Source organism: Giraffa tippelskirchi, chromosome 13 (assembly GCF_054371585.1).
Source record: "Giraffa tippelskirchi isolate mGirTip1 chromosome 13, T2T-mGirTip1v1.2.pri, whole genome shotgun sequence".
NCBI classification, from domain to species: domain Eukaryota; kingdom Metazoa; phylum Chordata; class Mammalia; order Artiodactyla; family Giraffidae; genus Giraffa; species Giraffa tippelskirchi.
The window spans coordinates 61,630,613-61,655,598 of NC_137287.1; the positions used below are offsets into that span (position 1 = coordinate 61,630,613).

The 24,986-nt window shown below is 37.4% G+C and overlaps 1 protein-coding gene and 1 pseudogene across 9 annotated transcripts; both read left to right on the top strand.

The window, feature by feature from the left end:
- The first annotated feature begins 42 nt into the window (after nt 1-42).
- Nucleotides 43-24,986, top strand: MASTL (microtubule associated serine/threonine kinase like). Of its 9 annotated transcripts, none has more exons than XR_014072503.1 (13): nt 43-310; nt 5,636-5,773; nt 7,633-7,772; nt 8,463-8,551; nt 10,099-10,205; nt 10,399-10,549; nt 12,056-12,228; nt 13,139-14,284; nt 17,075-17,216; nt 20,606-20,719; nt 20,823-20,924; nt 22,980-23,090; nt 23,806-24,986. XR_014072503.1 is itself a non-coding variant. In XM_081554149.1 (13 exons), exons 1-13 carry the CDS (start codon nt 125-127, stop codon nt 23,961-23,963), a joined length of 2,661 nt encoding a protein of 886 aa, XP_081410275.1. In that variant the 5' UTR covers nt 43-124; the 3' UTR covers nt 23,964-24,986. The 9 variants fall into 9 exon arrangements, 5 of the variants coding, with proteins under 5 accessions (XP_081410275.1, XP_081410276.1, XP_081410273.1 ...); XR_014072504.1 differs by having other exon boundaries at nt 17,078-17,216; XM_081554149.1 differs by lacking the exon at nt 22,980-23,090 and adding an exon at nt 18,218-18,232.
- Nucleotides 2,819-3,372, top strand: LOC145531525 (chromobox protein homolog 3 pseudogene; annotated as a pseudogene).

Genomic DNA, 24,986 nt, shown 5'->3' on the forward strand with positions numbered 1-24,986 from the left:
CGTAGTGACATCACTGGCTACGTGCGGCGTAGGCGGAGCCTCACTTTGAACCTGGTTGGCGGGAGTTGCGGCTCTGGAAGGGGCCTTGGCCGATGATAGAGCCTTGCATCCCGGGTGGACTGCGATGGAGCCCACCGTGGGCTGTGAGATGGAGAGTGGAGGTGGCGCGGCAACAGGAGAGTGCGTGAATAGGATCCCGGTGCCAAGACCTCCCTCCATTGAGGAGTTCACTATAGTGAAGCCTATTAGCCGCGGCGCCTTTGGGAAGGTGTATCTGGGGCAGAAAGGCAACAGGTTGTATGCGGTGAAGGTAAGAGTTGAGAATTAAAGAAAGCTAGAGGCTGGTCCTTCGGCCCTCCTTCCCGCCCCTGAACTGGGCAGGCTCCAGGGCCGCTAGAGCGGCTAGACTGGATGCCTGGCTCGCTGAAGCCTCCGGGCCCCGCGAGATGATTTCTCATTTGAGGTGACAGCGCGGGCAAGTCGCTGTTGCCTCTGCCCCGCCCTTCTGTTCCCACCGCGTAAACCTTAGGAAATTTAGGACTTCTGAATCCTTTTTACTAATTTGGGCTTTACCAGGACTAAGGTTGAAACTTTAAATTAGAAACAGTTATTTCCAAATTATATTTTAACTACCAATTTGATGTAGATTCATTTCTTTTTTTGTTGAGGCGTAATTGACATATACCAATTTCAGGTGTACAACTTAACGATTCAGTATTTGTCTATGTGGTGAAATGATCATCATCATAAGTCTAGTTAACAGCCATGATGAAACAGCTGCAATTTTTTTTCTTGTGATGAAAACTTTATCTTAGCATTCAAATATATAATGCAGTATTGTTAACTATAGTCAGCATGCTATGATATAGATGAACTTTTGACCTGTATAACCAAAAGATCTCATTAAATAAACCCCACTTTTCAAGCCTTTCATTATAAATCTGCAGTGTACTTTTATTGAAAGACGAAGCTGAAATATTCCTAAATCACTCCTTTATCCTTACAGTAGTATGTGCTGTGCTTAGTCGCTCAGTCCTGTCCAACTGTTTGCAACCACATGAACTGTATAGCCCTCCAGGCACCTCTGTCCATGGGGATTCTCCAGGCAAGAATACTGGAGTGGGTTGCCATGCCCTCCTCCAGGGGATCTTTGCAATCCAGGGATCGAACCGGGGTCTCCTGCAATGCAGGTGGATTCTTTACCACCTGCGCTACCTTGGAAGCCCTACAGTAGTATATATCATTCCAAAGCATTCAAGAGCTCAAAGTATTCGAAGCTGTTCAGGCCACTGTTGATTCTCATCTATTCCCATAGCTTCAAATTAGTCACATCTCAAGAGTGAGTAATTTTAATAAAGGAGAAGCTAGCAGACTGAGTACTGATGTGGTTTCAATTTCCTGTTGGACATTGCCCTGTGAATATCTAGCACGCACCTCAAAATTGTACTTGCCCAGCTTTGAACATGGTCCTCGCCACCTAACCACCTCCTGGATTTCTTCTCTCCCTGTAATAACACCACTATCATTCAGGCTAGAAACTTGAGTCTTTTTAACTTTCCTCTACTGCATCTGTATATCCTCTCTCTCAACTCTGCCTGTCAATTCTGTCTCATATTCACTTTTAGTACCCCTTTCATTCCATTCTCAAGTTTGCCCAAATACAGACTTAATTTTTTCTTTCTTTCTTTTTTTTTTTAAAGTACAACTCATTTTTCAGTAAATCAAAGATTGGGTAACCATTAATACATTACCATTTTAGAAAATTTCCAGTACCTGAAAACGACCTCTCTTGCTTATCTGCAGTGTCTCCCCACTTAGCCACAAGTAACTTTCTATCTCTATTGGTTTGTCTTTTGTGGACATTCCATATTAATGGAATCACACAATACATGGTCTTTTGCATCCAACTTTCTTCACTTCCTTCCACATGTTTTTGAGGTTCCTCCGGCCTTCATTGGGCTTCCGTGTGGCTCAGCTGGTAAAAAAAATCCTCCTGCAATGTGGGAGACCTGGGTTCGATCCCTGGGTTGGGAAGATGCCCTGGAGAAGGGAATGGCTACCCACTCCAGTATTCTGGCCTGGAGAATTCCATGGACTGTATAGTCCATGGGGTCACAAACAGTCAGACAGGACTGAGCGAGCTTCACTTTCACTTTCTCTTTAGCCCCCCTTCAGACTTTTTCTAACCTTTAAGACCCACCCTATTGAGATTAATTCTCCATCACTTCATATTCCCAAGATTTTTTGCTTTTCCTTCTGTTATACTAAGCAGTCATTATTAGCTGTTGAAATGAAAATGCCAGTATATTTTTTCATAAGTATTTGTGAATATCCACTTTGTGTAGGATATGGATACAGTGGTGAACAAAAACAAATATGCCCTCATGAAGCTTCCAGTCTAGTGGAATGATCAGGAAATCATGTTTTAGACTGGCTTTGTCAATTTTCCTCATTTTTCTTATGGGAAGGCTCTACAGCTGGAATTTACAGTGTACTGATGATTTTATTAAATGCTCTAATGAATCTTTGGAAGAAATATGCCTTTTTTTTCCTTGTAGTCTTCCTGAAAATTGGTCTCAGTGTTACTAACTATTCAGTTTAGTGCTCCAATGTTAACATAGACTATAGTTTTGCTTCCCTACCAATTACCTTGAGACTTAAAAAGAGTAATTAGTTGTTTTCTGTAACACAGCATCTGACACTTAAGTTTCAGTAAACTCTAACCATTTTTAAGAATTTTTCTGGGAGATGCTGCAGACCCGGTACCCAGAGCAGCTCAGAAGTGGTGAATAACAGCTCTTCAAGTCTGCAATAAAAAATGGCCTCCAATAAAACTGCATTGCAAAAAAATGGGAAAGAAGCAAAATGGAAAGAGTAAAAAAAGTTGAAGAGGCAGAACCTGAAGGATTTGTAGTAGAAAAAGTACTGGACTGCCGTGTAGTGAATGGGAAGATGGAGTATTTCCTGAAGTGGAAGGGGTTTACAGATGCAGACAATGCTTGGGAACCTGAAGAAAATTTAGGTTGTCCAGAGTTAATTGAAGCATTTCTCAATTCTCAAAAAGCTGGTAAAGAAAATGATGGAACGAAAAGAAAATCTTTGTCTGACAGTGAATCTGATGATAGCAAATCAAGGAAGAAAAGAGATGCTGCTGATAAACCAAGAGGTTTTGCCAGGGGTCTTGATCCAGAACAAATAATTGGTGCTACGGACAGCAGTGGTGAATTAATGTTTCTCATGAAATGGAAAGATTCCGATGAGGCAGACTTGGTGCTGGCAAAAGAGGCAAATATGAAGTGTCCTCAAATTGTAATTGCTTTTTATGAAGAGAGACTAACTTGGCATTCTTGTCCAGAAGATGAGACTCAATAAGTGTTTGCATTGACTTTTATATATATATATATATATATAAAATGTGGGTCTTGGTTTTTTGGTTTATTAGTATGAAGAAATAACTACAGTCTAATGAAAATCAGGTTTGATATGTTTGTTTTGAAGTAGTATTGGGGAAGTTACATTGAGTTTTTTTTTTGTCTGTAGCACTAGTTGCTTTGAACAAATAAAAGCTTTCTGTAGTTGCTTCCTTCAGCAGAAAAGAATTTGATACCATAGTATATTATTTCCTCAGCATTAGAGAACAGCTTTTCTAAAGGTTGGGGGACATCTCCATGGTCATTACTCAATCAAAATTTAGAATTTGCATTTAACTCATATATGCCTAAGGACCATTCTATGTTTTTTGTATGTATATACATAAAATACGTATATAAATTGTTTGGGAGCTTTTTTTTGTTGTGATTTTTGTTTTGGTAAATATATTTAAACAACAGCTTTTCATAACCATGGATAAGCCCATGTTTCTGGAATTCCGTCGTTTTGAGCAATATAAGAAATCCCTTCAACTTAAATTGAAAACTTAAGTCTTGACCTTTCAAATTAAATAGTTTTATAATTAATTAGATTAATTAAGCAATTTAAATTGGGTAATTTTTTAAAGTATCCCTGTCAGGACCTGCATACATATCTGCATATAAATGCAGAAACCCTGGAAGGAAAATTTTTATCACTATCAACAACCTCCCCAGCCAAATGAAAAAGTAGAAAAATTCTGGAATGTTTTAATTAGCGAAGCAAAACTTAGTTAAGCGAACACTTGATGGTTCCATTTGGTGAACCATTGTTTTACAAGAAATTGAAGTCCCTATGCTATATTTAGGAAAGGTTGTGATATATGGAATGTCTCAGATTTGTTCATGGAAACCTAATCAAATAGTTTTAAAATATCAGCAGTTTACTATCTACAGGAATATGCCCTACAGGAATATGCCCATAGAGCATATGGGATCTTAGTTCCCTGACGAGGGATAGAACCCAGATCCCCTGCATTGGAAGGGCAGAGTCTTAACCACTGGACTACCAGGGAAGTCCCAAGAATGGGTAAACACATGTCCTGTCCTATAGTGCTTCCTGCGTTTTAGCCGGTCCCAGTCTGTGAAGCGGACTCCCTGGTAGCTCACTCAGTAAAGAATCTGCCTGCAGCGCAGAAGACCTGGGTTGGATCTCTGAATCAAGAAGATCCCCTGGAGAAGGAAATGGCAACCCAGTCCAGTATTCTTGCGTGAAAAATTCCATGGACAGAGGAGCCTGGCAGGCTACAGTCTGTGGGGTCGCAAGAGTCGGACACGACTGAAGCTACTCAGCACACCACAGGAATAAAGGAGTGAACAAACTTTTCTAATCTACACTTGAACTGCATGTTTTTTCAGACTTTACCCCAACCCATGCCTTACAAGAAGGCTCGATTTTCTCAGTATTTTGGGTTACTAGTTGAGCAGAAGCCAAGAAAAACAATAACTTTGTAGTAATCAGAATGTTATTCAACTGTATATTGTTTACTTTATTGTAAACACTGGTGAACAGTGGTCAATAAATAGTTTTCTATTTCTAAAAAAAAAAAAAAAAGAATTTTTCCAGGGGAAAAAAATACATTCTTTCTCTATTTCCATCCATCAAGGAACCAAAAGAAAATTTTTAATGGATTGGCCAATTAGTTCTCTATGCCTACATTCCTGATTCAGTGAAAGTTGCTCAGTCATGTCCGAGTCTTTGTGACCCCATGGTCTGTACAGTCCATGGAATTCTCCAGACCAGAATACTGGAGTGGGTAGCTATTCCCTTCTCCAAGGGATCTTCCCAACCCAGGGATCAAACCCAGGTCTCCCGCATTGCAAGTAGAGTCTTTACCAGCTGAGCTACCAGGGAAGCCCTACATTCCTGGTTATCTGGGAACATATTAGGAACATTGCTATCTCATGTCTAGTAAGAACAGCAGAACAGAATTTATTTTCTACTTATTGGTAGGGTAGACAGGGAGCATTTGCTTCCATCTTTTTCCTTTTCAAAAGGGATGTGATACTTTTACCACTTGATACTTAGATGAGAGGTTCTGTGTTATAGAAAGTTTTATTTTCACCAGCTGTTTTCCTGGCAGAGTTTCCTGCTGGCAGTGTGAGGGCCAAACACCATGTCCATGCTTTCTCTCTCTGGTTGTTTTCACGATGGGAACTTGGAAACCTGAGACCACTCTGCGATAAAAAATAAAACCATGTGTCTGTTGTCACTTTATGTACTACAGGTTGTCAAAAAGGCAGACATGATCAACAAAAATATGACTCATCAAGTACAAGCTGAGAGGGACGCACTGGCCCTAAGCAAAAGTCCTTTCATTGTCCATTTGTACTATTCCCTGCAGTCAGCAAACAATGTCTACTTGGTGAGTAAATGACATGCTTTTTTTCATTCAGGAACCACTAAACCCAGTGACTTAAGAATTACTGTCTTTGGGTTCAGAGTACCTAGGTTTGAATTCCAGCTGTTGCACTTACTAGGTTTATGACCTTGGCCAAGTTACCTTACCTGTTCTGTTTGTTAGGGTTCTAAAGGGAAAAAGAACCCTAGGGGGTGTGTGTATGTAGAAAGGGGGATTTACTTTAGGGAATTGTCCTTCATGGTTGTGGCAATGAAAGTCCAAAATCTCTGGGGTAGGCTGACAGGCTGTAGATCCAGTGAAGAGCTGATGTTGCAGCACAAGCCCAAAGGCAGTGAAGAGGCAGAACTCCTCCCTCTTTGGAGGAGAAAGAGATGACACCTCAACTTTTTTCTCTCCAGGCCTTCAGCTAATTGGATAAGGCTCTCCCACATGATGGAGGATAATCAGCTTTTACACAGAGTCTAATGGTTGAGATGTTTATCTCATCTAAAAAATACCTTAACAGCAACATTTAGATTGGTGTTTGACCAAATGTCTGGGTGCCTTGGCTTAGCCAATTTGATGCATAAAATGAACCATCACACCTCAGGTTTCCCATCTGCCATATGGGGATAACAATAGTACCTACCTCAAAGGTTGTTATGAAATTCCAATAGGTTGATATAAACCTTGTAGAACAGTGTGTGGCACATAGTGCTAAAAATATTTCCTAAGTAAAGGATGCATAATAGAAATACTATATAAAGTATGATGTGTAATAAGGAAAAGATATTAGGAAGTGGTGGATTTGGGATCTATGGACTTAGCAAGTGGCTTGCTTTTCACTGAACGTGGCAGCTTACACTCTTTTAATTCTAATGAGGAATTTGGGTAGGGGGCAGGAAGAGGTGAGGATGGCAGGTATTTTGACTTCCAAGTTCTAGAGGTTCATGAGGAAATAATCAGATGTTGTGAAAGACCACCCTATGCTCCACCCCCAGTCCCACCCCCTCTCCAGCAAATAAAAAGAAGAAAAATTATTCCAAATTAAAGGAGACTAAAGAGATATGATAACTAAATCCCATGCATAGTCCTGGCCTGGGAATGAGGGATGAGGAGAGAAGCTGTCAGGAACAATATGGAATTATCAGAGAAATTTGAATAAGGACTAAACAACAGGTAATAGCGTTATTTTAGCATTAAATTCCATGCATTTTATTACACTGTAGTTATGGATGGATGTCCTTGATAAAGCATTTGTTTAAAAAAAAGAATGTCCTTGTTAGTAGAAACGTGACGAAGAATTCAGTGGTACACTTTCATAATTTAAAAAAGAGAAAAAGAATTCTGTGGTGACATATCCTGCCCTCTTCAACTTTATTCTCAAATTATTCAGCCAAAATTTTAAAGATTAATACCAGTTGCTAATGTTGCCTTATTTAAAGTATTTAATTTGAATAAAAATACATGCACATAATGTATTTATGTCAATGTTGTTAATAACTGTTATGTTTATTATGTAAAATAATCATGTTAATGATTAGCATAAATAAGTATTGTTATATTCATGTATGTGTAGAGGAAGAAAGCAAATGTGGCAAAGTGCTAACGATGGGTGAAAATAGATGAAAAGTACATGAGAAATTATTCTCTTCATATCTTTTTCATAAGTCTGAATTTTTGTTCAAACTGAACAGTTTAATTTAAATTTTGAAAAGTGTATGGTTGCATGAACAAACCTGGTATTGATGTATACACAGTGACACCAAGAAAATGTCTGTTACAGAACCATGCTAAAATGTATAATCATTAATGCTCAAATAAGATATTTTTAAGTAGTTGTATTGGTTTTATTTTACAGTATTTCTATTTCATTTTGACAGGTAATGGAGTATCTCATTGGTGGAGATGTCAAGTCCCTTCTACATATCTATGGCTATTTTGATGAAGAGATGGCCGTGAAATATATATCTGAAGTTGCATTGGCTCTAGACTATCTTCATAGACATGGAATCATCCACAGGTAATGACTGACTTTTCTCCAAACTATTACTTAAAGCACAAATAACCAAATTATGTATTTACTATTTGAGTCTTAGATATTTGCATAACCCCCAATATATGGGTTATCTTAAATTTAGTAGTAATTTGTGCGAGTTTAGAAATTCCATCAACTCTTTCATCTCCCTGTGTGTGTGATTGTGTTGCTTTGTCCATGGATATCCCATTTTATTGTGGAGAATATTGAATCTTTTTTCCACTCTTTTAGCTGTACATCATACAAAAGTACTATAGTTTATAATCCCAGCTGATTTACAGTGTTTTGCTGTGTTCAAAGAAAGGTTAAGTGACTCTTTTTTATTAAGGCTTAATCTCACACTCTTAGTCTCACAGAGAGAGGTAAATATGATTTGACTGGTTTGAGGTTTATTTTACCTAATTAAATTTATTTTAATGGAATATCTAGTGAATAATGCCAAAGATAATCTAGCATTAAATAGTTAACCCTTGTATATTCAGATATTCAATTTTTAGTTTGCTTTTTTTTTTTTAGTTTGCTTTTGAGAGTTCTTTTCTGTACTTTCAAAGCTACCCATGAGAGACAATAAATAGGGTTTTATTCTTCTTTAACTTTCTGTTTTTTCCGCTGGAAATTCTAAAATCAACACTAGCTCTTTTTTATTTATCTGCTATTTGTCTTTTTTATGTGCAGGGATTTGAAGCCAGACAATATGCTTATTTCTAATGAAGGTCATATTAAACTAACAGATTTTGGCCTTTCTAAAGTTACTTTAAATAGAGGTAAGAAACATAACAAGTAAGTATCTTTTTGAAAGTCCAACACATTTTAGACACTAACATTTCATTAGTTTATATTGTTTTCTGTTAGTTAATAATGAATAAAATGGCTTTTGGGTGTATACCCAGCAGAAGAATTGCTGGATCGTATAGATCAAATTCTATTTTTAATTTTTTGAGAAACTTCCATTATATTTTTCATAGTGGTTGCACAGTTCTACTTTTTACAGTTGACCAGCAGTGCACAAGAGTTCCAATTTCTCCACATTCTTTCCAATATTTCTTATTTTGTTTTTTGATAGTGGTCATCCTAGTGGGTATAAGGTAATATTTCATTGTAGTTTGGATTTGCATTTTTCTATTGGTTACTTATGTTAAGTATCTTTTCATAAGCCTGTTGGCCATTTGTATATCTTTTTTAGAGAAATGTCTATCCAAGACTTATCCATTATTTTAATTAGATTACTTGGATTTTTTTTGTTACTGAGTTGTAGTTGTTTCTATATTCTGTATATGAACCCCTTATCAGATAAATAATATACAGATATTTCTGCCATTCTGTAGGTTGTCTTTTCATTCTGTTGCTTGTTCCCTTTGATGTTCTGAAGTTGTGAGGTTTGATATAGTCCCATTTGTCTATTTTTGCCTTTTTCCTGTACTTTCAAATTCATAACCAAGAAATCATTGCCGTAGCATTTTTTTAATTTGTGAAATATTTTTCAAGAAGTTTATTGTAGTTCCTACAGTTTCATCACTGTGAGGTATAAGTGAAATTTAAATTCAGACTTTTGACCTACATTTTAAAGTCTTAACACCACATACAAAGCGTTACACTTCTCTTACTATTTTTGATATCTAAAGAAAATTGTTCAATATTATCTGTGAGTGTTGAATCATTTTACAGTGTTACACATTGAAAGCTGATAAAAATCTGCATTAGTTTCTATCTTGCTTACATAGTAAATTAACATTAGTGGTCCATAATCTCTATTAATGCCTTAAATTGATTCTGTTGTTGTTTAGTCACTCAGATTCTGTTATTGAAATTTATTTTGTATTCTTAGTACTTTAATTCCTTTCTTAGCTTTTTTTTTTTTGCCACCTCCTTTTCTAATGCTTTATTTACCAAGAATTATTTTGTTGGCAGTTAGGTAACACTCTTGTATTTATCTTTTGTTAATTTATTTTTATTATTTATTTATTTTTACCTTTTGACCCCTTTCATCCATTTCTTCCAACTCTTAATCCCACCTCTGGCAACCACAAATCAATTCTCTGTATCTATGAGCTTGATTTTTTGTTTTTTGTTTTTTAAATTCTATATATAGAGAAAGCATATGGTATTTGTTTTTCTGTGTCTCGTTAGTTCTACATGTTTACTGTATGGGATGATGGTTTTCCTGGCTATGTTTGTCTTGCACAAGCCAACTTTGTAGTTGATGTTAATAATGTGGAAAGTGGGGCAAAGTCCAGAACAAATAATGGTTGACTTTAGTCAATGACAGTTGAAGTTTTTAAAGAATATCATATACTTTTCTTTCCATACATAGATATCAACATGATGGATATTCTTACAACACCATCCATGGCAAAACCTAGACAGGATTATTCAAGAACCCCAGGACAAGTATTATCTCTCATCAGCTCTTTGGGATTTGTAAGTCCTCGATAAGAAAAAAACTCACATGATATGCCCTAACATGATTGCCATTTACATGAATTCAAATATTAAGCATGTTGCATTACTTCAGCAATTCATCTACCTAGATGTCATACCAGTCTATGCATTTAGGTGGTGTTTTTGTGACAACAAATTGTAGCATTTGTTTTTGTCTTCCTCTTTTTCATAGTACACACCAGTTGCAGAAGAAACTCACGACTCTGCAAATGTTCTTTCAACTCATGTATCTGAAACATCACCGCTGTCTCAAGGACTAACTTGTCCTATGTCTGTAGATCAAAAGGACATTACTCCTTATTCTAGCAAGCTACTAAAATCATGTGAGTATAAAAAAAAATGGTAGTTTATTCCATTAAATGTGGGCTTGAGGAACAAAGTATTTTACAATTTAAAAATTTTGAGTATCAATAATTTTGAAATGCAGATATTCAGATAGCATGTGGAATTCCTCTGTTTCATCATGTAAGTGCCATTTCTGACAGGGGTTGTTGCAGATCTTTTTTGTTGTTGTTGGCTGCACTGGGTCTTCATTGTTATGCACGGGCTTTCTCTAGTTGCGGTGAGCTGTGGTTACGCTGTAGTTGCCATGTATGGGCTTCTCACTGCAGTGGCTTTTCTTGGTGGAGAGCACAGGCTCTAGAGCTCCGGCTTGGACCAGGGATTGAACTGGTGTACCATCCATTTCAAAGTGGATTCCTAACCACTGGACCACCAGGGAAGTCCCTGTTGCAGATCTTTACATCAACAAAATAAAATGTCAGGCTAATTTTTCAATTAGCTGCAACATTGTAATGATCACTGGGTGAATTTCACTGTACTGAGTCTATGGAAATCTTAGATGGAGAAGATATAGTAATACTGTTTGGCTTTATAAAATGATTTCCAAAAGGTTCTGAAATAAAATAGTTAAAGTCAAGATATAGTTTTAGTTATTACACAATAAAAGACAAAAGTCAAAAGTAAAGGAAGCAAGTGGAAAATCTGTATAGCACTTAACCTCACCCTCCAACTTATCAACAGTGGAGAGTTTAGTTCTGTGCATGAGTGTTTTATTCATCCTGGAAATGTGAATAATGATGCTCTAAAGAGTAATTAGTGTTAGTTGTTTTCATAGATGCTACTTTGTTGTGAATTTGTTCCTCAATTCTGTATATATCTTGGATGGCTGGATAGACCAAAAGGAAGAAATGCCTCCTTTTTACAAATGAGGACAAGAGTCTCATTTTAAGTTCAGGAGCAAAAAGTTTTAGTATCAGTTGTTTATAAGATACAGGAACTTGTATTATACAGATGGTACTGCTTTCTGGCACTGGCTCACGCTTAGCAAAGTCACTATTATTTCTTTTACCCAGTAGTATAAAAAAGTCCCTATGGATGTATATAATTCCACACTGGTAAGCATGTAAACCTCAACATTAAAATAAAGCTCTGGTTTTAATTAAATACAAATTGAATTGAGTAAGAGTAGTCACATTCCAGCCTTCTAGCACATCCGGATATAGCCCATCAGTAATGAATCTTCATCGAGAAAAGTTTCAAATTGGGTAATGGACATTCAAAATGAATTTCTTCCTAATTATAAATTTGCTCCCTGTCCTGATTTCTACTTTATAAATATTGAGAGTTTTGTCTATTAACTTTCAGAACAGTACTTGTTTGTCAAAACAGCCTGAAGCCATCCTTGTAGATGAGATAATGTTTACATAGAAATAGTTCTGATACGAAATATTTACTTACTACTTAACCCAATTACCTGTGAAGATTCAGGATTCGCAGGGAAGTAGAAAAGATGTGACATAAGGTTCGGTGTTTTCTCTTCCCCACAGGTCCTGAAATGGTTTCCTCCAACCCCGGGATGCCCGTGAAGTGTCTAACTTCCCACCTCCTCCAGTCTAGGAAGAGGCTGGCAACGTCCAGCACCAGCAGTCCGTCCCATACCTTCATATCCAGCGTGGAATCCGAGTGCCACAGCAGTCCTAGATGGGAAAAGGATTGCCAGGTCAGAGTGCCACTCACCTTACCCAGAACCAACTGTGTGTAATGATAGAAACACTTGACACCTTTTCATACAGATTCTGTAAGGACATGAAACTGTTATGTGAACAACAGTGCAGATATTCTTCATTTTCCTGTATCTTCTGTCAAATTCTTTTGCAGTATTTCATTTCTCATTCAAATGTGAAATTATTCTTGTTCAGTATATGAGATTACAATTTTTAAAAAAAATAAATTTATGTTTTGGTCATGCTGAGAGGCATGATCAAACCCATGATCCCTATATTGGAAGCATGGAGTCTTAACCATTGGTTCACCAGGGAAGTCCTCCAATTTTTTTTAATTTTTGTAGTATATTAATAGTAAATGTTTGGCTTCTAGGCATCTAGATGGTCTTCTTTTTTAAAATTCCCTACCATAACACAGACATTAGATTGTTGAGTTTTTTTAACCTTTATTTTATAACTTATACTACCTCCTATAACTGTTTACTGCCAGTTTATCATTTAATGGAATGGTAACTCTTCTGAATCAGAAATAACTTCTAGACCACAAAGTTGATGCAGATGTGTCTTTAAAAGTATCTATTCTAAGGAGATTGCTTGCCAAGTGAATAGATACTGAAAGTTATTTTACTTAATTTATGTATTCTATTCTGGGCTTTTTAAGGCTATTAAAGCTGAGAGGAACTAAAAATATGATAACCTTTCCTATATAGAATGTGGATAAAATGTTAGATTAGAATTATGTTAATACCCAAAGAAAAAAATCTTTTCCACTTGATAAAATAAATTGGAGTCTATTTGCTCCTTAGTCTCAATAATATGATGTTCTTCATTGCAGTGGCTAAGTCCTAATCACTAGAACACCAAGGAAGTCCCCTAATTTTTTAACTGTTTTTTCCTCCCTCTTAGGAAAGTGACGATGCAGCAGGCTCTACAATGATGAGTTGGAATACAGCTGAAAAGCCTTTATGCACAAAATCTGTAGATGCCATGGAGACCAAAAGTTTCAATGAAAGGGATTTTGAGTTAGCTCTTTCTCCCATTCACAGCAGCAGTGTTGTTCCTGCCACTGGAAACTCTTATGTTAACTTTGCTAAAAAATGTTCTTCAGGAGAAGTTTCTTGGGAAGCAAGAGAACTAGATGTAAATAATATCAACATGGCTGCTGACACAAGCCAGTCTGGTTTCCATGAGTCAAATCAGTGGGCTGTGGATTCTGGTGGGATGACTGAAGAGCACCTTGGGAAAAGAAGTTGTAAAAGAATTTTCGAATTAGTTGACTCCAGTCCTCATCAGGGAATTATACCAAATAAAAAAAGTTGCTTCGAGTATGAGCGTAGTAATGAAATGAGAGATTGTTATGCAAATCAAAGGACAGGCTTAACAGTTGAAGTCCAGGACCTTAAGCTGTTGGTATACAGAAATCAGCAAAATGACTGTGTGAATACGGAGAATGTGGGCAATTCTTTTACTGATAAACACCAAACCCCAGAAAAATCACCTGTCCCAATGATAGAAAAAAACCTTATGTGTGAGCTGGATGACGATTGTGACAAGAATAGTAAGAAGGACTACTTAAGTTCTAGTTTCCTATGTTCTGATGGTGATAGAACTCCTAAAAGTATTCACATGGACTCTGATTCATCTTTTCCTGGAATTTCCATCATGGAAAGTCCGTTAGGAGGGCAGTCTTTAGATCCAGATAAAAACTTCAAAGAATCCTCTTTGGAAGAATCAAATATCGAAGACCTACTTCCTGTATCACCCAGCTGCCAAGGAAGTACCATGCCAAAAGGTGTTGAGTGTCCTAACATCCAAGACAGCAACGGAAAAATGTTGGCTCCTTCTTCAGAGGTCTTAAAAACATTAACCTCTAAAAGAAATGCTGTGGCATTTCAGAGTTTTAACAGTCACATTAATGCTTCCAATATCTCCGAACCTTCTAAGATGAGCATTACTTCTTTAGATGTGATGGATATTTCGTATGCCTATAGTGGATCATATCCCACGGCTATCACCCCTACTCAGAAAGAGAGATCCTACATGCCATATCAGGTATGTTATCACTAGATACTCCATTCTGTATCAGGTATGTTACCACTTGCTAATGTGTGGTCCTTTAGATTTTAGAAAAATAAACTATGAAGGCCAGACACTTGCCTATCAGCTGGACTATACAATATTAATCAAATGGTTTTGTTCTGCTTATTGGGAATCTGTGGCTCTGTGGAGGTTTTAGTACAGAAAGGTGAAGCAGGTAGCAGTGTTTATCATTTTTAATTCCAGTGCCTCCTTCATTTGTATTGTCCTGCGTACTTTCACATATTTACATTTCACATGTTTCAGTTCAGTTCAGTCGCTCAGTCGTGTCCGACTCTTTGCGACCCCATGAATTGCAGCACGCCAGGCCTCTCTGTCCATCACCAACTCCCGGAGTCTACCCAAACCCATGTCCATTGAGTTGGTGATGCCATCCAACCATCTCATCCTCTGTCGTCCCCTTCTCCTCCTGCCCCTAATCCTACCCAGCATTAGGGTCTTTTCCAATGAGTCAACTCTTCACATGAGGTGGCCAAAGTATTGGAGTTTCAGCTTCAACATCAGTCCTTCCAATGAACACCCAGGATTGATCTCTTTTAGGATGGATTGATTGGATCTCCTTGCAGTCCAAGGGACTCTCAAGAGTCTTCTCCAACACCACAGTTCAAAAGCATTAATTCTGCAGCGCTCAGCTTTCTTCACCGTCCAACTCTCACATCCATACATGACCACTGGAAAAACCATAGCCTTGACTAGACGGACTTTTGTTGGCAAAGTAATGTCTCTGCTTTTAAATATGCTATCTAGGTTGGCCATAACCTTCCTTCCAAGGAGTAAGCGTCTTTTAATTTCATGGCTGCAATCACCATCAGCAGTGATTTTGGAGCCCCAAAAAATAAAGTCTGACACTGTTTCCACTGTCTCCCCATCTATTTCCCATGAAGTGATGGGACCAGATGCCATGATCTTAGTTTTCTGAATGTTGAACTTTAAGCCAACTTTTTCACTCGCCTCTTTCACTTTCATCAAGAAGCTCTTTAGTTCTTCTTCACTTTCTTCCATAAGGGTGGTGTCATCCGCATATCTGAGGTTATTGATATTTCTCCCGGCAATCTTGATTCCAGCTTGTGTTTCTTCCAGCCCAGCGTTTCTCATGATGTACTCTGCATATAAGTTAAATAAGCAGGGTGACAATATACAGCCTTGATGTACTCCTTTTCCTATTTGGAACCAGTCTGTTGTTCCATGTCCAGTTCTAACTGTTGCTTCCTGACCTGCATACAGGTTTCTCAAGAGACAGGTCAGATGGTCTGCTATTCCCATCTCTTCCAGAATTTTCCCCAGTTTATTGTGATCCACACAGTCAAAGGCTTTGGCATAGTCAATAAAGCAGAAATAGATGTTTTTCTGGAACTCTCTTGCTTTTTCGATGATCCAGCGGATATTGGCAATTTGATCTCTGGTTCCTCTGCCTTTTCTAAAACCAGCTTGAACATCTGGAAGTTCACGGTTCACGTATTGCTGAAGCCTGGCTCGGAGAATTTTGAGCATTACTTTACTAGCGTGTGAGATGAGTGCAATTGTGCGGTAGTTTGAGCATTCTTTGGCATTGCCTTTCTTTGGGATTGGAACGAAAACTGACCTTTTCCAGTCCTGTGGCCACTGCTGAGTTTTCCAAATTTGCTGGCATATCGAGTGCAGCCCTTTCACAGCATCACCTTTGAGGATTTGATATAGCTCAACTGGAATTCCATCACCTCCACTAGCTTTGTTCGTAGTGATGCTTTCTAAGGCCCACTTGACTTCACATTCCAGGATGTCTGGCTCTAGGTGAGTGATCACACCATCGTGATTATCTGGGTGGTGAAGATCTTTTTTGGATAGTTCTTCTGTGTATTCTTGCCACCTCTTCTTAATATCTTCTGCTTCTGTTAGGTCCATACTATTTCTGTCCTTTATCGAGCCTATCTTTGCATGAAATGTTCCTTTGGTAGCTCTAATTTTCTTGAAGAGATCTGTAGTCTTTCCCAATCACATGTTTACATGTTTACAATCACATTTTCACTTGATCACAGTAACTGATATACAAAATTAAAATCTATCTACCTTATTGCCTTCTAAGGACATATTTAGATGATCTCTTTTTTTGTAGAAGAGAGTTGAAAAAAAAATCAAATCTTTTTTTTTTTTCCTAAACCATTATCATTTTAAACCCAAAGTTTCTTTTTTTTTCTTCCTTTGGAGAGACATCATAATATAGAAAGTGCACACCTCGAATGTAGGGTTACAGGACTTGAGTTTTCTATTTAGAGCTTAGTGAGAGACTTAGAAATTCTTTCCTTCAGAGCCTGTGTCTGCCACATGTTCTGCTGGTCCAACAGAGTCCTTGTGAGTCAACAAAATATCTTAAAAACATAAATGCCAGTTGGCACCAGAGGTTATTTGCATATAGTTCCATCTTATGCATTGTCCTAATAATCATTTTTCAGCTGTAGCCTCCCTCCAGGACACTTTGTAAGCTTGTATTGATCCATCCTATCAAGAAATTTTTCTCATGGATTTTTTTTTCATTGTTTCTTGCATACCCAGATCTTATTGAAATAACTGGTGTTAGCTAAGCAATTGAATTGCATTATTACCATTTTTAAGTAGGACTTTTCATAATTAGTTCTGAGACCATTTCCAAAGCTGATCAAGGATTTGACTATTTTTCATGCCCAGCAGCCTAGCTTTTCTTTGGTGTAAGCATTTCTGCTCACTGTGAAAGGAATGAAGGTTTATTGTGCCTTAAACTCTTGAAATTAGCAGACCCCACATCAGGTCAAATCAGGAACCCCATACCGAACTCCAAAGAGTGTGAGAAGAGGGGCAGCCCCAGTGGATGACGGGCGAATCCTGGGAACCCCGGACTACCTCGCACCCGAGCTGCTGTTAGCCAGGGCCCATGGTAAGGAGCACGCATCTTGAGTTTTTGAAGTATCTATCATTATAGTTTCTCTTGAGATAAGTTGTGTTAAATTTCTTTGGAACTTAGATTGCCTAAGGTAAAACAAAATGAGATCGTGCGATACTCTTTTTCTCACATACATGCGTTTATCATAGTAAATGAAGACACGCAGCCATTCATCCTCAGCCTGCTGGTTTAGTCTCAGTGATCCAGAGAAGCCCCACCTTCCACCCCTTCTACTGTCTTTGTTCTAAATGTCTTCCCAGGTCTATTCTTGTCTGGTTTCAGGAATACAAAGTTGGTCCTGCACTTCTGTTCAGTCTGCAGATGCCTTTTCCTGTTCAGAGCCCACTCACTATACCTTCACCAGAAGGGTCCAGCCAGATAGGAACCATCCCTTCAAAAAGCAGCACAGAAATAAAAGTTCCTCTGGGCACTTAGCTAGTTTTTGGACGTTGTCCCTTTTGCTAAGTCACAGCTTTGCTAGCTCATTTCCTATATTATCAATTATACATTTTCTCAAATCAATACAGGATGAATGGAAACCTCAGATGGCAAGGTTTACTTGATAAAATCTGCCACTCTTTTAGTGGGACATCTATTTATCATAGCTAGCTAGTGAAATGTTCTAAAATTTTTATTTCCCATAAAAGAAACTTGACACATAGTTTTTAAAATAAATAATAGAGAGCAATTTATCATTTTAAAGACAACAATAACAATTCCCTACTCTAACTGCTAAGGGGACATAGGGACCCCAGCCTGAGTTTCCATAGCTTCTTCTTTTAATACATATGTTTGTTTCAGCTCTCTTATATTTATAGTAAAATTACCTGAATTGTTGCTCCCAGAGTTGGCTGTTTTCTACTTGGGAAAGCTCTCTTCTTCATCTTTTATCTCTTGTATCAGGCACACTACCTGGTTTCTAGTTCAATGAATGACATAAGAATGAACTTATAACTTTCAAACAATGTACCTAACTCCTATTTTCTTACATGCAGGATTTCTGACTTCAGGTAAGTGAGTTTCTCCGTAAAGGAATGTGGCAACGCACATTTATCTGAACAGTCAAAGTCTAACTAGATCACATTGCATGCAAAATTTTTCTTAATTTCAGCTCACTTAAGAAATGCAAAATGGGCTTCCCAGGTGGCACTAGTGGTAAAGAACCCGGCTGCCAGTGCAGGAGACGTAAGAGACACAGGTTCGATCCCTGGGTTCGATCCCTGCGTTGGGAAGATCCTCTGGAGAAGGGCATGACAACCCACTCCAGTATTCTTGCCTGGAGAATCCCATGGACAGAGGAGCCTGGCGGCCTACAATCCATGGGGTCACAAAGAGTCCGACATTACTGAAGCAACTTAGCATGCACACAGCATGTACATGTTTATCCTTATCTCATGAAATACAAAAATGAACTGTCTTCTGAGCAAGAAGACATCCAGAGAGATTACTCTTCTCTGTGAAAACAAGTGTTGGCATGTGGAATTTTTTTTTATTACAACTGAAGAATTAGGCTTGATAAAAATATTAAAATTAATAGCTACAAAAGGGCTTGAATTTTCTAAGCCTTCAATTCCATTATTATTAGAAGATAGAGAGGAATTAACAGTATTAACATACAAATTACGGAAGTGGATTTTAAATTAGAAAGCCAGTCGTGTAAAACAACTCTGTTCTATAATTCTAGCTATCTGTTTTATAATTGATAATATGATTTATCACAATACGTGATCTTTTTAGACTCTGACTCAAGTGTATGGGTATGTATGACATATCCATGGAGAAGTCATGTATGTTTCTGACATGAGTACCTTTTTGGCTGAGCTGGGAAAAGGATCCTAATTTCTAACCTAAGTAAATTAAAATGCAGGGTTTTTCCTGATTTCCTCCTACTTTCCTGTATTTGGTTATCTAATCTGTTGGAATAATTCTTTCTCAGTGCTGCTTTAAAGTCCTACTAATGGAGGTGGTTTGTGTGTTTTTATAGTGATTACAATAGAGATAGAAGCCTGTAGACTGTTTGTACCTTGTGTTCCATAGGAAAAATGGGATCATGTGGCTTGCAGATGGACAGGTATTCTAAATGCATGAGATTATTTTTTCTAATGGCAGATTCCACAACGCTTTCCTATTGTTTTTTGTTTTGGAGGCTTTTTTGTTTTTCTACTTGTTTTAAAATGAAATGGTATTTGCTTAACCATCGTAATGAATTTTGTGAAACTGACTTTAAAGAATTAATTTTCAGACAAATTTAGTTCTAGACTAGAATCTCAACTCAATTAAATTTATATTGAAGTTAATCGTTTTTGGACTGAAATTAACTTTTGCTTAGGAAACATTTTGTTCGTTTGTAGACATAACTAAGCAAAAGTATAAACCAGATTATAAGGTCTTGTTTAAAATAAACATCTAAAAAAAAAAAATCTTTGTAGGGAATGCCCTGGTGGTCTAGTGGTTAGGACTTGGTGCTTTCACTGACAAAGCCTGGGTTCAATCTCTGATTGGAGAACTAAGATCCCACAAGCCTCATGACATAGCCAAAAAAATAAAAATAAAAAAAACATCTTTGTATAGAAATGATGCTTTCATTGAAGATTTTATTTAGAAGTCCGTTTTACCTACCTACTAAGACTTATCTTCTAATTCCCTCCTCAAGCTATAGTCTAAATGTTTTTTTTGTTAAACTAATTTGTCCCCCTCTGTCCTTAAAAAGAGTAAAGCTACATTAAAACACCCTGTAAGTAAGGCTTCCCTAGTCACCAGGTTATCCTCCAGTTAGCATTAATATTACTATCTCATGTCATTCCTTTGTAAAACAAGTAGATACAGAATCATCCGAATGTTACTATTTCCTGATTTGAAACTGAGGAGTACTCTAATTTTAAAGAATAACTTTTAGATTAAATGCATTCCTTCGTTGTGTTTTAGGATTTAGCACAAATAAGTCTCCAGAATATTGGAAGTAATTAATAAATGGCAAAAGATAACTTTAACTTTTTTTTTTAATAGCCATGTTAATTGTTAATCTAAACTTCTATATTCAGGACTTCTCTGGAGGTCCAGGGGTTAAGACTCTGCACTTCCAAATGCAGGGGGTACAGGTTCAATCCCTGGTTGGGGAACTAGGATACTGCATGCCACATGGTATGGCAAAAATTTTTTTAAATAAATAAAAATAATAAAACTGCTATTTTCCAAGAAAATAATTACCACACTGCCTAAAGGAAGGTAATTTGAGGTTTTGTACCTTAAAGAGCCAGAGAAAAACCTTAGGAAGTAAGTCTTTGGGCCTTCATTGTGCCCAGATAAAAACATATTAATGTTTTAGTTGATCAAACATTTGTAGAAAATACTTGCAAGTTCAGCTGCTTCCTCTTAAATTCCAGGTCCTGCAGTAGACTGGTGGGCCCTTGGAGTTTGCTTGTTTGAGTTTCTAACAGGAATTCCCCCTTTCAATGATGAAACACCACAGCAAGTATTCCAGAATATTCTGAAAAGAGGTGATTCTTTTTCTCCTATCTATGAAGGTAGATTCATTTATCTCATTTATCTCTGTGTATTGTTCCTTTGACCAGTGATGAACATGTTAATTTGTATTTGTAGATATCCCTTGGCCTGAAGGTGAAGAAAAGTTATCTGATAATGCTCAAAGTGCTGTGGACATACTCTTAACCATAGATGATACAAAGAGAGCAGGAATGAAAGGTAAGGTTTGGTGTTACCCTTGATTTGCTTCAGGGATGAATGTTAATAATATCAAGTTCTAATATAATACTACTGATAATCTTGACAGCTAAGCTCAGTTGGTTTTAAACTTTCAGTTTATTTTTGCCCTCTCAGTATTCATTGATATATTTGTCCTTATTCAGAACATTAAAATTCAGTGCAATCAGGTGAATCAAAATTCAAGTGCAGTCTTGAATTTTATTACTCTCAAGCAGGTTCTCAAAACAATCTTATCTTATCCATGTCTTTAAGTTTTTCAGAGCCTGATAAAGTTAACCATCAACCAATATAGGAAATTGTTTTAGTCAAAACTTCCTGTTCTATGATTTCTTACTGCTTCATTTCTGACATCATTATTGATTGACAAGTATTTTTATGTACTCTGGCTCCTTGTTGCATTATCTTCACAGCTAGGATGCCTCGAAGAAGACAAAATGGGCTCATCGTGACCCATTCAAAGGTTTTTCCCAGTGCTGGAAACTCAAATTAATTTTAAACTCCAATTTTGAAACTCCAGTAAATCTCATTAGCAGTTGCCTTAAAATTCTTTTTGTCACACAGTATAGATAGAGACAGCTAAGCACTTATGTCTCAAAATACATTTCCATGTGAAGTACGGTATATTAGGAAAATGGACTTTAGTAGTACATCATTTGTATCAACTTCTAGTTTTCCCTCTAATCAGATGAACAAACCCTATAGAGTGACTTCTAGGTGTCAGTGTTGTTATTTGAGGCAGTGGAGGTAACCTAGGGATGAACCAGACTGAAATTCCTATGCTTAAGTTCTAGAACTACATTCTAGTGAAAAGACAGGAAGAAGACAAATACAATCATCGTGCCATCCGGTAGTAACTACACAAGGAGAGAAAGCAGAGAGGGTACAAAGTGAAGGCAAGAGATTTATGTTTTAGACTGGATGGTCATGAAGTTTTCTGACAAGTGGAATTTGAGCAAAAACCAGTGTAAAGTGAGGATGTAGACATTTGGAAACTGAGCTCTAAAAACTGCTTTAAGGGACTTCCCTGGTGGTCCAGTGGTTAAGACTCCCAAGCTTCCACTACCGGGGCCATGGGTTCAATCCCTGGTCGGGGAACTAAGATCTTGCATGCCACATACTGTGACCAAAAAATAGTAATAATGAAAATCAAAAGTTGCTTTAGAGCAACAGTTCTCCTCTGGAATGATTTTGCTCCCCAGAGAACATTTGGTGTTGTCTGGAGACATTGCTGGGTTGTCACAGCAGTTGGGGTCATCTAGTAGGTAGAGGCTACGGGTTCACTCAGCATTCTACAACGCTCAAGGCAGTCCCTATAACAGAAAATTATCTGGTCCTAAATGTCCATCACTGGAGAAGGAAATGGCAGCCCACTCCAGTATTCTTGCCTGGAGAATCCCAGGGACGGCGGAGCCTGGTGGGCTGCCATCTATGGGGTTGCACAGAGTCGGACATGACTGAAGCGACTTAGCAGCAAACGTCAATCGTAACAAAGTTGCGAAACCGTTGTTTAGAAAATGGCTGCACTGCACTGTAATTTGCTTAGCACATTCTTACCAGACCTCAGATTCTGTTCATTTGTTCAATGAATAGTTTACCTAGTGAAGTAGACAGGGTTATTCTTCAGTTTAGTTAATCTTAACCTAGGTTAGAATTCCTTTGCAGATGCAGCTTAAATAAAGAGGTACAATGAGAGAATCATGAAACATCATATCACATCCAGTACTACAAGTAACTCTAAAGTAACCGATGCTCAGTTATTTATTTTGAACAATTGAGACAAATTCTCTAAATGTGAATTACTTTTGCTATTTTATCCTTTTTCCTACCAGTCTTTTAGTTTATGGTAAATCCAACATATACACATACTGTTTTTCCAACCCACTAGCCCCAGCACAGACACACAATTCCCTACTGTCTGCGTAGTCATCTTCTGATAGTTTCCTTAAATTTGATTGCTTTTTTGGTTTGCATACTGCCTTAATTGACACTTCATTTTTTTTTTTCTTTTGCCATCTTTGCTGTTGCCTGATGAAGTGAATAGTTGAGGAGAGGGGAGCTATGTCTACCAACTGAATACCCGTGTGACCAAAAAAGCAAAGTCTCATTTTAGTCGACAAAAGAAAAATGTAGCGAAGAGGTGATTTTGTAAGTGGAAGCCATAGACTTGGATGTGGCCATATGGCTGGGTGGCTAGTGTATTGTAGAGATGCAATTAGTGAAATCAAAGAACCGGGAAGAGAAAGAATGTGTCAGAAGTGTCATCAGTGTGTATGTTGAAATTAGCAGGAAGGATAAGGATGGAGCACAGGGAAGAGAGCGTGGGAGTGGAGGATGAGCTTCCTGCTGAAGTTATGTAGCGGGGGTGATTCTGAGCTCCAAGCAGTCAGCAAGGCCTTGAAATAAGAAGTGGGGCATTAATCACAGAAGATCAATGATGGGGGAACAGGAAGTAGGCCAGGCTCCCTTATCTCATGAAATCTGGAATTCTTCCAGCAGGTACAGGCAGTGAGAAAGATAGGTTCCTGTTAAGGCCAGTCATCATTCACTCTTTAGACTGACTCAGACAAGGCACCTGTCGTATGCCAGGCAATACACAGAATAACACAGCATGTGCTGTTGGGAAGTGTGTGGTTGAAGAGAAGGATGTTTTTAAAATGTCTGTGAAACGGGCATAGTAAACCAGGGCAAGGTCCATGTGAGACAGTCTCTCCTCGATGCCTGTAAAATATTGGGTTAGCCAAGAAGTTCATTTGGGTTTTTCATGACATGCGATAAGAAACCCGAACGAACTTTTTGGCCAACTCAATAGTACTTAAGTAATGGTGTCATAATATTGTTTTGTTTGATATTTTTTCCCAAGAGCTGAAACATCATCCTCTCCTCAGTGGTGTGGACTGGGAAAATCTACAGCATCAAAAAATGCCTTTCATACCCCAACCAGATGACGAAACAGATACATCTTATTTTGAAGCCAGGAATAATGCTCAGCACCTGACTGTATCTGGATTTAGCCTATAGCTGTAATCTATTAAATTTTTCTCTTTAATCTAACCTTGCCTTATAGCATGAGCTAGCATAATTATATACTCCTTAGTACTAGATTGATCTAAGTGGTAAAAATCATTATTTTACCTGGATCAGTGAGCTTTTCACGTATGTTACAGCTTCCACAGCATTAAAAAGGATATCAAGAATGTAATCAGTAATTTATCTTAGTCTCAGAGTTGTAAATAGATCTTCAAAGCTTTTTTCATCTTATTTATTTTGTTATTGCACTTTATAAAAATTAATGCTTCAGTAAAACTATTAGAAACATGACCTCTTTAGAGAAAGAGTAAGCCTCGAGCTTGATTTTCTTTCTCATCTATTCATGTGAGTCTACCATTCATTTGGTGTTAATACAACAAAAACATTATAATATAGTTTTATTTTATTGTAATTTATCTGTACTTGATTGCCTGCAAAAGCTGTAGTCTTAAGGGCAATCATGTAAAGCTATCATTGTGACCTCAAAAATGCAACTGGAAAATTCCTTCACTCAGTACTATAACTCCTTTTGGGAATGAGAAATAAAAGGATTAGGGTTTTGCCTCACTTTGCTATGAATACAGTTTTGTTGCGTTGGCTGCTTCTGGTGCTTTCTCTACAATACAGATTACTTTAAAATAGTAGTAGAAAGCTTAGGTGAGATATACTGTAGTAATTTTAACAGCTTGTTCAATTTTAACAAAAAACGTGATGGTTTACATTTTTAAATAATTCGTTTAAAACATATGCAGCATTACCAGAATAGCCTGATTCTTTTTTAAAAAAATAACTTACTTTTGCTTAATAAATATAATTGTAACATACTTTGATACATTCTCTGTCAACATCACTCTTTTCAATATAGATACACTAAGATTCAGCTTCACAAGTCATATCTTAAATTCATTAAGGTTTCCTGCATACTTACCCACCAAAAGAGAAAAATTCAAATTTAAATGTACCATGTGTAAATTTTCTGTTAATCTATTAAATACTGTTGCTTATTTTGCAAAA

Bases quoted from the DNA above. Each gene is read 5' to 3' on its own strand.
- MASTL (XM_081554149.1), top strand. From the start codon at position 125: ATGGAGCCCACCGTGGGCTGTGAGATGGAGAGTGGAGGTGGCGCGGCA. The intron at 311-5,635 runs GTAAGAGTTGAG...TATGTACTACAG, and splicing joins ACAGGTTGTATGCGGTGAAG to GTTGTCAAAAAGGCAGACAT. The intron at 20,925-23,805 runs GTAAGGTTTGGT...TTTTTTCCCAAG, and splicing joins AAAGAGAGCAGGAATGAAAG to AGCTGAAACATCATCCTCTC.